This window comes from Mchenga conophoros, linkage group LG17, assembly GCF_057382185.1.
Source record: "Mchenga conophoros isolate Kocher_MC1m ecotype Shallow Benthic linkage group LG17, M_conophoros_male_GT1.1, whole genome shotgun sequence".
Classification (NCBI taxonomy): domain Eukaryota; kingdom Metazoa; phylum Chordata; class Actinopteri; order Cichliformes; family Cichlidae; genus Mchenga; species Mchenga conophoros.
The window spans coordinates 23670612-23682523 of record NC_140542.1 but is presented as its reverse complement, the minus strand read 5'-3'; the positions used below and the strand labels follow the sequence as shown (position 1 = coordinate 23682523).

The following is an 11912-nucleotide window of genomic DNA, read 5'->3' as shown; positions in this document are numbered from 1 at the left end:
CTTAGAAACAAAAATCAGGTAAAAAAAAAAAAAAAATCTGGTGATTCTTTGTTTTTACATTCATCGGGTCCTAATATGCCCAAATATCAAAGAGAAATTAAAAATGCATGCCATGGAAGAGTTCGGGTCTTAGGAGGTTAAAGACCAAGTTATGTGACGTAATCCTGCGGAGCGAGAGAGAGAGAGAGAGAGAGAGAGAGAGAGAGAGAAGATGGAACTGAAGTTCTGGGCCTTGTTTCCCCCGACCGAACGGTCCGTCCTAGTAATCTTTCCGTCTTAAGATGGCGGGGTATGGAAACCTTGTCCGAAGGGCTTTGGGGCAGATAGGAGGTCATGGAGGAGTCCGGGGTTTTTTGCTCCAGCTGTTCAGGTGAGTTTAATAAGACGTGTGTGCCGTCTGTGTTTATCCGCTGGAGGTGAAAGATAAGGGTTAAATGCGGCAGAAGAGAAGCGGGGATTTGGAGAGCTAGCTGATGTTAGCATGCTGTAAAGGACTCCTGATTAGCTAGACATTAAGAAAATGGTGTAAAGTCCATTAAAGGGCTTGAGGAAATGTGTGAAAACTATCAAAACTTTAGGACTTTAAAGGTGATTCGTTTTCAAAATAAGGTTATGTAAATGCTACATGATGTTGTGTTTATGACCTGCAAGTTTTGGGGAAACTAACGTCTGTCTTCCTATTTTATTGGCAGAGTGAATGATATAAAAACGGGCACACTGGTCGGTGTGGATAAATATGGAAATAAATACTATGAGGACAAGAAGCATTACTTCTTCGGTGAGTCAAATTAATTTCAGAGCGCTATAGTAACTGTTTCACGTCTACAGATCTTTCTGTTATCTGGTTTCACTCATCCTAATGTTTGCAGTCAGGGTAGTTTAAGGTGGGTATCAACTTGCTAAATCAGTCTGGGATTTACTGATCCAGCCGTGATCTTTTCACGTTTATTTATATTTTACTAGGAAAATGGAAAATTAGGTGCAGCGATTTATTGCAACATGTGCAAACATACATGTAAATTAGGGGTGCAACGATATTCGTATTGATATTGAACCGTTCGATACAGTGCTTTCGGTTCGGTTCGCATATGTATCGAACAATACAACATTTGTAATTTATTTTATCAACTTTCCTTCTGAAGATGCTGTCTGTGTTGAGCGCTCAGTGAATCTGCGTTCGACTACTCCGCCTAGGCTGCACTGTCGAGCGCAGATCCACTGAGCGCTCAACACAGACAGCATAGTCAGAAGGAAGAGCGCAGGGCAAGCTAGCAAGACAGAAGTTAAGCTCTCCTTGCAACATGGACCTCCCCCACCCTCATTCAGATCTGGCGTTTGGAATTATTTTGGTTTTCATGTGACGTATGACCCTGAAGGTAAGCTCATGGACTAAAGTAAAACAGTATGTTGGATGTGCCATGCAATGCTCAATTACATGGGTGGGAGCTAGCGTGTTAGCGCAGTTAGCTCGTTAACGTGTTGGCCGTCTAGCCCCACGCACGGGGCGATCGGCGGTAGCTCGTTAACGGAGATTTGCCGTGGCGTTAAGGTCATTTCAACGAGATTAACCTGAAAGCACTAGTGGGAACACAACGAATATAACTGCACATTTACGCCGACATCATCCTAGTGCAAAGACAAAAACAACAAGCATGCTACTAACTTTAGCCGAGTCATTTAGACAGCTGTTAGCACGTGATTCTCCTTATGCTGCTGAGAATATAGCCCAGAAGAAGCGGATAGTATAGCTTTTATTTTGGAAAGAGACATTTCTCTGTAATAAACTCTCTTTTCCAAAGATGAGTGATTCCTCAATCAGATACAGAGCTCGCAATATCGCTAGCCCGACGTCCTGGGGATAGCGATTTTTTTCAGTCAGGCTACCAAAATCTATCTCTTCCCTGCCCGTAGGGCTATTGTAGGAAGGAAAAATATATGTCAATGCTTTTGCATTCTTTCGGAAATGTAGCTGGGTAATTATGTCATTGGGTGAGCCACTGTCAATATGTGACATATTGAAGTCGCGTTTGAATTTGCGCTTGTTTTTTTGCTTTCACTTTGCAATCGTGCGAACTGTGTATAGAGAGCGACAGCACTGATCTGTGAGTGATGATAATTTGTGCACCAATTCCTCTGACATCGTCTTATTAATCGTTAGCTTACTATGCAAACATGACAAGTGAAATCTCCCGCAGCAAGCTTAAACATGTGAGAGGTTGATCGCGCAGAGAATCGCTGAGCTTATGTGAGTCCGTGTGTAAAAGTAGCAGTATATATATTTTAGTTCTGCTGAGCCAAATAAGACAGGTCGGGGTGAAGAAGTGACAGCCAAAGAAAAGCTTACCACAAAATGGAGAAGTTATGACAAATCAGACTATAAGGCAAAAAGAAAGTGCAGCTTTATGGTTTCATGGACAAAAGAATTTCTGTGGCTGCAATATGACGAGCTAAATAACCAGGGCTGCACATAAGTCCGCAGGTGCGCATTCGCTGTCAAAATAAAAAACACGCACAAGGGTTAGGGTTAAATTTAAAAACTGTACTTTTGAGTTAAAATATATATTTATAATTTTAATAAATGACAAATTAAAAAGGCATGAACATTTTTTTGTATCGAAAAAACATCGAACCGTGACACCAAAGTATCGAACCGAACCGAACCGTGAATTTTGTGTATTGTTGCACCCCTAATGTAAATGTACTTTCTCTGCTTTGTCTTATATACAGTTCTAATTCTAATGTTTAATGTGACCACCACTTTTCTTTAACACATCCTGAACTCTCTCAGGTGAGATTTCTTGTAATGTTTTTAAGTAGTCTTCAGGAATAGCTCTCCAGCTTCTTGAAGGACACTCAAAGCTCTTGTTTGGATGTTTGCTGCCTTTAGATGGTCCCACACTGCTTCAGTAATGTTAATGTATGAGCTCTAGGGAGGCCAGCCCATGTCTGATAGTGCTCCATTGTGTGTCTTTCTATCCATGTACGCTTTAACTGCATTGGCAGCGTGCTTGGATCAATGTCATGCAGGAACACGAAGCTCCTGTCAGTCAGATTTCTTTCAGATGATATTGCATGGTGGTCATGGCCGCAAACCATGACAGAGCCTCTACCATGTTTTACAGATGGTTGTACATGCTCACGTTTGTCTTCCTCTCCTGACCTTATTCCATCAGAATCAGTTCCACTGATTTTCAGTCTAGTTCTCATGTAATTTGGCATACCCCAGCCTTTTCTCCCGCCCTTCCTTAAGAATGGCTTCTTGACAACCACTTTTCCACTGAGACCATTACTGGTGAGGTCTCCGTGATTCAGTGAGGTTTTTAGATGATCAGCTGAAGCACCAGATGCATCTCTCAGTTCTTGTCATGTCTTATAATTCTTAAGAACATGGCCTTCAGATACTGTTTATCTGGTGTAGATAGTTTTTAGGCCTGCCACTTTTTTTTTGTTTTTGTTTTGTCACGCACTTGTCCAGTTTCCTCAAACCTTTTAAGGACACACTGCACATCATGGTGAGATATGCCAAGCTTTCAGCTGATAGCTCTTTGGGAATCACCTTGGGGAGAGGAAGGTCTGTGTGTCTGTTCTTAGACTGCTGCCCCCATGACTCAAACAGTACATTTATGACGATTAAATTTGTTTGATGCCAGGAAGGAATGCTGGCCAGCAGACTGTGTGACTATGGTTTTTATCAGTATCACAACTCAGATTAATGTATATTCCAGTAAATGAATGGTTAGATGTGAGGGACTCTGTTGTGTTTAAAAAATAAAATAAAAAAATCCCAGCTTCAATTCCGGCAGGAGTAAAGATCGTGCCTCAGGCATTAGGAACCAGTGTACTTCAAGCCTGGTTCAGTAAGAGGCACTGATGTCCGAGAGATCTTCCAGAAATAGTGATGCTGATTTACAGAGAACTGAGAATCGGTCCAAACTCATTGAGCAGGTTAGGGCTGCTGCATCAGTTACCATGGTGATGAAGAGGAAGAGAAGTGAACCATCTTGGCAACACTGAAAATTCAGGGTTTAACTTGAATTTGACCTTGGCGGTTCCCTAATCTTGCTCCATAGCACAGACATTATGTCAATGGTGACCTGTCTATGGTTAGAGGAAGGATTTGAGTTCAGTTTAAGTCAACTGCCTTTGACAGGAAAAATATAGTAAAGCCAAAGTAAATTAAACTTCAGGTCTTTGATGGGTCTCCAGCAACCTGTTGGATGTTAGGAGGTTAAGTGTAATTTAGGATGAATTTAAATGCTCCTTCAAAGAAAATCCCTAGTCTTAGTTTGTGTTTTGTCTTTGTGCGATCAGGACGTCACCGCTGGGTGATCTACACCACAGAAATGAACGGGAAGAGGACTCTGTGGGAGGTGGACGGCAGCATGGTGCCAGCTGAATGGTGCGGCTTTTATAATGGATTCAAATAGGGTCTGGAATCAGTTAAAAAGCTCAATAAGAAATGTAGAAAACCAATAATGTACATTTTTAATGTTAGAAAGTGTCCATAATATATAATTGTGTATATATAATTTTCCAGTAATCCAAATTATGTTTAGTATTTACTGTAAAGAATAATGTTTTGTGCAAAAGAAAGAACTAGTATGAGATGGTGAAAGAGGAATCTTTTATTTTTTTTAAGACTTAGAGTTTGATCATTTAAAAGCTGGTGTTGTTTAAGCCTCCCTCTGTGCACTCTTCAGGCATTGCTGGCTGCACTGCATGACCGACAACCCCCCTACCACACATCCTCCGGAGCCCAAGAAGTTCCTGGCTGAGATTCACCAGTTCAACGTGAGCGGCACCCCACAGCAGTACGTGCCCTATTCTACCACCCGCAAGAAGATCCACGAGTGGATCCCCCCCAAAGCCGGAGCTCAGTGAGCTCGTCATCATCCACATTTTAAATTATGGTTCCTTTCCTGTATCCCTGTCGTAAATAAAACCTCTATACCTGTGTTTGTGGTGCGAGTCCTTACGTGAAAGGGTTTTCACTTTTTTTCTTGAAAGCTTGGACATCAGACACCTCTAAATTGTTTTTAAATCAAAAACATCATGTATGTAGTATAATGGCTTTGGTGATTTTCTACAAATAGAAATGATTTTAGATGCTGTTCAAAGAAGATGGAGAACCTTGGAGTTTATTGATGTTTTAAGCTTTTAAAACCACACACACTGCTACACCATGCTACACCATGCTACCAGCCCTGTACTGTTGGTACAATACAGGATTCATGCGTTAATATTTACACAAAATTCTGACCCTATGTTGCAGCAGCATTAAAACTAATCAGAAAAGATGTTTTTTTTTTTTTTTCAAATGTCTGTTGTCCAAATTTGTTACCTTACTTTCCTGATGACGATTCTGCTTGTAGCCCATCTTCTTTAAGGTTTCAGATGCTCTTCTGCATATTTTGGTAATAAGAGATTTTTTTAGTTTCTTTTTGCTTCCTACCAGCTTTTCCTTTGAATTTTTCCTTTTTTTTTTTTTTTTTTTTATCAGTGCACATTAGGTGGAAACATCTCTTTGCTTATTTTAAGCTTTTCATGGATGCTCAGATATTTTTGTAATTCCACTAAATTGGCTCTGCATTGCAGAAAAACTCATTCGCAGAGGTGTGACAGAAAGAGAGAGAGAAAAAAATTAAATCCAAACAGACTAAAACTCAAACACTGGACAGGAAGTCAAGACCAGAACTGCATTAGTAAACTGGTTGCACTGTGCGTCTGTTGTGTGTGCCTGTTGATTAGTGCAGGATTAGGCTGAGCTGGAGGAAAATTGCAGCCTGCAGCACTTCACTGAGATATGCAGAGATCCTCTCAAGTGCCCGACTAAAAGCCGCACTGATGGTAACACAGTGCCACACTCCCTGTGAATGTCAAGACCAGCCCAGAGCTCTCTGCAGGGCTGCACACTGACAGGTACGTCTGTCTTTTATTATTTACACAGTCTGAGTATCTGAGCATTTCCACACATCCCTTTTTACTCCAACATAGGTTGCACCTTTTTATTGGTGTCCACTTTGCAAAAATGATGTGCAGCATTTGACAGTCTGTTTGCATCATTTATTAAAAATATAAGTAGTTTGGAAAACTCAGTGTTTTTTCGCACCTCTTTGTATATTTATACAAAAAAAAAAAAGATTAAAAAACAAACATTTTCTTCTCTAATCATACCAAGAATGTCATAATGATCTGACAGCTGTTTGTTATGCTGTGAAAAGAAGAAAAATGTTCACTGTTGAACAAGGAAATGTGGCAGCAACGGTTGTGTTTTTTTGTTTGTTTGTTTGTTTTTTAAACCCTTTAAAATATACTTTTTTTTGGGGGGGGGGGGGGGGGGGATTTCCTTTATTCTAAAGTAGTTTAAAACCTTCCACAAATTAAATAAAATGATCAGAATGAGAAGAAATAACATCTATGAGATCATGTCCCAGTCTGTAGCTTTGTTTAATACTAATTTGTACCACACGGGGGCACAGGGATTGAACAAAACCTGTATTTCACCAGGGGAGGTATATGGCAAAAAACAAAACTTTTACCAGAATCATAAATTAAACAGTAGCAAAAATCTGAGCTGAGCCCCCTACTGGTGAAAGCATCCCTCAATTCATTAAATTCCACTTGTCCAAAGTCAGGTTAGGGTGGCAGTAGGCTAAAGACTGTATTCTAGGCATCCTGCTGGTCAGCCACAATTCCCAGTGTCTCCAGGGGGATACTGGAAATTCCCAGGCCAAACAACTGGCAGAAGGTGCCCAACTGAGGTCTCCTCTAATGGGGCACCCAGTTGGGCATAACCAGGAAACCACAAAAATAATACGCAAAATATGTTTTTTCCAACATGACTGAAAGACAGAGAATTAAAATTCTGGTGTTTATGTGAGAGTATTTAAAGCCAGCAGATCATGTTTAAATTATCTTGTTCAGTAGTTAAGACTTTGTTTTTATATATTTTTGTATTTTTTCAGCAATCTGCAGCTGTTAAATGAGGAGGTTCACTGCTTCATCACTTTTTGTTCAAGGGGAACATTTAGAAGAAGGTCCGTGCAGTGTAAGTGTACGTTTCAATTTATCTGTAATACAGTTTAGTGGCCAACAGGTGGAGTTGTTCCCCTTTTGTTGCCATATTGCTCTCTCAAACCAGATCATGCTCAGGGGGCTTTTTATATCCCCTTGACTCAGCATTTCAGCAAACAACAGTCCTCTCAGAAAGGCGACTTTTCATCTAAATCTTCAAATTAATTAAGAACAAAGAGCCAGAAGTGCTTTGATGTGATAACACAGAGGCTTGAGTGGCCTTTAGTGCGCTCTTCAGGCTGATTTCTACATTTCTATTCAGTGAACGGTTCATTTGTTGCTCATCTGTTCTGCCTACATCTCACGTCAGCTGATAGCTATTGTCTGATTCATCTTCTGCAAATGGAGCAGATAATCCCGTCTCTGCTTTTGTGTTTGCTGATGCAGCGCTACGCTGAAGTGGCAGCTGGTAAAAACAGCACCAGGGAGTCTAAAGACGGTCATCCTAACACAGAGACACCCTCCTTTTTCTTCACCACCTGTCTTGCCAGCTATCATAACTCTTAAGTGTCAACAGCTTCATGCCTCCTCTTTATCGAGTCTCTTTACCATCCTTCACTTTTGCCACTCTCTCCCTCCCCGTCCTCTCCTTTTTCATCATTCATAACCGACTTTCTTCCACGAGGGGGGTTTGACTCCTAGAGGAGCACCCTCTTTCTTTTTTTCCCACTTTCTTTTTAAAAAATCTTTAATTCTCTAAATGTTAGCTCAGCTTAGTGGGTCGTAGTCATTGCCTCAGGCCTTTGATTTTTTTTATAGACCTCTCCTCTCCTTTGGCTTTTAAAATGTCCCAGTTCTGCCCACTTCCCACGAATGATACTGCACACATGAAGGAGAAATTCAAAGCTTCTCCCCCCACAGCCTTGAAGAGATCCCCTGTCAGTCACTGGCATCCCCTCTCTTGGTTTTCTATAGCGAGATCACAATCCCTTTTCTCTTTGTTCATCATTTGTGTTTGCTTTGGAAAAGCACAGGTCTGTTAATGCTGTAGGTCTACTATTGTTTTTCAATATATCAAGACTTTTTGCCATAATTTATAAGTGCTCCAGTTCCTGAAATGCACCTGAAGGAGAGGCTGAATGAGTTTTCATTGAGGATACCTGCCAGGTTTTAACTAAAGTTCCTTAGCGAACCCAAATGCAGGGCTTCACTTAGGGGTAAAGGCATCAGAGTAAATGTTAACTTTTGAAAAAGTAACAGAAAAAAATGAGGAGGATCTACAGAATAATCCAAATGTACACCATCAGGAAAATAACAAAACTCCAAAACAAGGGGGAGCAGGAAAATTAGACAGGAGACTACAGAGAGTTAGGGAAGGCAAGAGAAGAGGAAATACTACATTCTAATTATCCAGAAAAGACTCCACCTTTTGGCCAGCGGCAGATGGGATAGGCTTCCTGACCCTGAATTTGATAAGGAGAAAATGGATGGATGGGCAAAGGGGAGGTCGAAGAAACGCAGTTACCAAAGTAAAACAGGAAGTAGAAACGATGAAGACAACGATAAGATGGAGGGACTCTGTAGACACTAGCAAAATATGAACATGGAGACATAAGAAAGGAGGTCAGTACACTAAACATGCTTAACTGTCTCTAGTTGATATGACCACTCTTACTGACACCACACAGAGCCAAGAGTAGAAAGTCTTAAATCTGAACTTTAAACTGAACTCATTATTTGAAACATTTGTCCTTGAGTCCTCTCATTACCCATGAGCACTCTGATGGTGTCATGGTCCTGTGTCTAGTGATCCAATGTTTATGTTTTTGATTATTCGTATTCTGAATTTTGGGGATTTCTAGTGTTTAGGTTTTGTTTCTATGCCTCCCTTGTGTGCTCCGTGTTGCATCTAGTTTTTTCTGGTTTCCTGTTTTACTTTGACAGTCCTGTGTCCTGTGTTTGTGCATTCTGTTTTGCTTCCTCCCTGTCTTGTGTGTGTGTGTGTGTGTGTGAGATTAGTGCCAGAGTGTTCCTTCGTTACCCTCTTGTGTATTTAGTCCTCTGTCTTCTCTCTGTAATCGTTTTTTTGCATTTCCTTTTCTTTTGTTGTCCTTGTGTTTCCAGCTTTTTAGGTTTCTTGTTTGTTGTTAAGCTGTCATGTAGTGTTTAGTTTTCCCAGTATAGGTTTTGTTAGCTCTGTGTTAGTCAGTCTTTGCTTTTATTCTTCTGTTCGTGTAAAATTAAGGCTTAGGTTCTGTTAATATCCACCTCCATCTCCGTTGTCTGCATTTGGGTCCTCACTCCCTCATCTCCATGCCGCCTGCTTTAACAGAGGTGACAGATGGATGCATCATGGCCAACGTGGGGTTCAGTATTTCGCCCAGGGATACAAGGGATCAAACTTCTGACCTCCCACTCAGTAGATGGTAGATGACCCTGTGCAGCTGAACCACAGCCACAACCTGGCAGCGCATGTATGAGAGAAAACGAGGTACAGAATAATAGGACTCCTGTAAAGGTTGTGTTAGGAGCACACAACTTGGAAAGTATTTCCTTCTGCCAGTGTTTGGTACTTGTGTGTCATGACCTCAATTTCTAGTTTCTGAGACGTGAAACTGCATGTCCAGGTTTTTTCAAATAAATAAAAAGGTTCATATTTGCAGAAGGACATTTTGTTCCAGATGGTACCAAAATCAAATATAACTGCCGATCCAATGTTTGGCTTAATAATTGTAATAAATGTCACTTAAATAGATATTGCAATGTTGGTGAGTTGTTTTAATGAACATTTTGCGATCTAGTGAGCAGTTTTACTAAAAACTACTGTGTATTTTCCATAGTAATGAAGCAGCATGCCCTTCAGTGAAGCCTGGTTCATTATAATAGCAGCAGAGCTTCACAGACACAGTGGAATAAAGTCTCTGGATTATGTGGGAAATTGTTCCGTGTTGCTTCTATGCACAGCCTTTGAGCAGCTTTAATGTTTTAGCTGTTTACCGTCCCCTGGGGGCAGTGTGACAAAAAACAGGTGTGTGGGCTGCTTGGTCTCCTTGGTAAACTGCACACAAGCATATCTGCGCAGCCCGGCCCTCATGCCCCTTTGCACAGATTCAAAATGACCCAAATGATCATAAAGCAAGCAATAAGCTGTAACCTCAGACAAAGGAAAAATAAGGCAATGCAAAAGTGCCAAAATCTGCAGTTCTTTCAGTGGCCACTTGAAGCAAGTCTCTACACAGGAGAAATAAAAATAAAATATAAAAAGGTCAGCAGCCAGAACAACTGAAGGAACAGTGATGGAGAGCGGACAGGCAGGTGTGTTTCAGGAAGGTATTGCTTCTTGCAGGTTTGGGGTTCAACTTGACAGTTCAAGTAAATGCCAGGATTGTGACACTTTGCAGCTTGTTTTTCATTCTTGCAAGAGTTAGCTCCTTCCTCCATATACAAAATCACCTGCCTCCAAAAAAGCATCAAAATTCAGACTTTTAGCCTTTTAAATGCACTGGATGACATCATTGTAGCTGCCTTCATCTTTTACATTGTCTATGGTGGTAAATCTTTACTGAACCAATCAGCACGCATGCAAATGCATATTTTATATATTTATTACTCGTGCTATTTTGCAAGTGCCCCCTACTGCACCCTCAACTGAATTGCTCCAATATCTGTACAAATAGGGAAGTAGATTGGCTCTCTTTTATTGGCTCATGGTTGAGCCAATCAGCCAGTGCGTAACGTCAGGGCGATTACTCTCCTCTTTTATAAACAGTTTATGCTCTGGACGTTATACTGACTGCATTAAATCATTGTTGGTTTACATTGAGGAAAAGTGTCACCAGCGTCATCGTTTAAAGGTATTCAGAAGGATATGAGGATTATAGCCCTGAGACATTAGCAAGCAGATATTACTAAAATTCCTCACTCTTCAGTGGAATTGTTAATAATAACAATAAAGAGATAATAAATATGCCCTGTTTATTGTCCTCTATGTGTGTAGTTTGAGTGGGAGCGGGTGCAAAGTCCAGCACACACAAACACACACACACAGAGGCTGTTATCTGACGCTGCAGATTAGCAGTGCTGTCAGAGTCTCTGTCCTGTAGAGTGCGTTCACCCTCAGGGAGCAGGAGATTCCTGCATTAACTCAGCATTCCCACACTCTTTCATTCCCTTAAACCTCCCTCCCTCTCTCCAAGGCTGTCCCTATCTCAGTCCCTCCTCATCACATAATCCTCTGCTTCTTCCCTTTTGACTGGCAGTGGAGAATTGCTGTTGTTGTTGTTAATGTGTGCAAAGTGTGTCCCGGCCGGTGGAGGGTGGCCGATAAGGATCAGGACAATTCCTACTCAGGCTCCCTCATGCCTTTTAAGGTGGCTTTTCCGCCTGAAAGGCACAAGTGTGTGAGGAGAGTAAAAGAACAGGGCAGCTCAGGAGGAGTGAGTGCAGTGCTGGTGGAGCTCTGACAGCTCTGCTGAGACAGGAAGCACTAGATTTCACAATAAGACGGTTGCATTGCACACAGAAGTCGACAGACAGGCACACACACTACTGCCTCCTCTTAGAGGGGAGTCGTAAAACTTCAAAGAGCCAGACAGAGCTCTGTGGTGATTTCAGAGGTCTCCTGAAAACCACGCTGGAATGCACTTTGACCTCAGGGTGTGAGGAAGAGGAGACATGAGGAAGAACTACAGTGATATTCCACTCATCTATGTGACAGAGGTAGCTTTTGAACTTTATTTCACTCTAAAATCTGACTGAATGTTGATTATCTTGTTGTCGGCTTGATGAGAGATGAAAAAGTCGCTTCTTATTTTGTTTACGTGAAGTCGCCTGCAATCACTTGATATTCACAGCAGCTCAGGCACACAAAGATAAAAGCATTCATTTATGAATGAAAT

At 41.3% G+C, this 11912-nt stretch overlaps 2 protein-coding genes across 3 annotated transcripts in view; both read left to right on the top strand.

Moving 5' to 3' along the window:
• Window positions 1-215: 215 nt before the first annotated feature.
• Window positions 216-4955, top strand: ndufa12 (NADH:ubiquinone oxidoreductase subunit A12). Its single transcript, XM_085251270.1, has 4 exons — window positions 216-370; window positions 693-778; window positions 4312-4399; window positions 4701-4955. The coding sequence occupies exons 1-4, from the start codon at window positions 282-284 to the stop codon at window positions 4879-4881; spliced, it is 444 nt and encodes a 147-aa protein (XP_085107396.1). The 5' UTR covers window positions 216-281; the 3' UTR covers window positions 4882-4955.
• Window positions 4956-5093: 138 nt separating this feature from the next.
• The window catches only part of tmcc3 (transmembrane and coiled-coil domain family 3), an 82767-nt gene continuing 75948 nt past the window's right edge, over window positions 5094-11912 (top strand). The window contains exons 1-2 of one of the 2 annotated variants that reach the window (XM_085251266.1): window positions 5094-5919; window positions 6966-7048. In XM_085251266.1, coding sequence (XP_085107392.1) covers window positions 6983-7048 — 66 coding nt within the window. In that variant the 5' untranslated portion in view covers window positions 5094-5919; window positions 6966-6982. Of the gene's footprint in view, window positions 5920-6965; window positions 7049-11321; window positions 11734-11912 lie in introns of those variants that run through there. The other variant, XM_085251267.1, reaches the window with a different exon arrangement.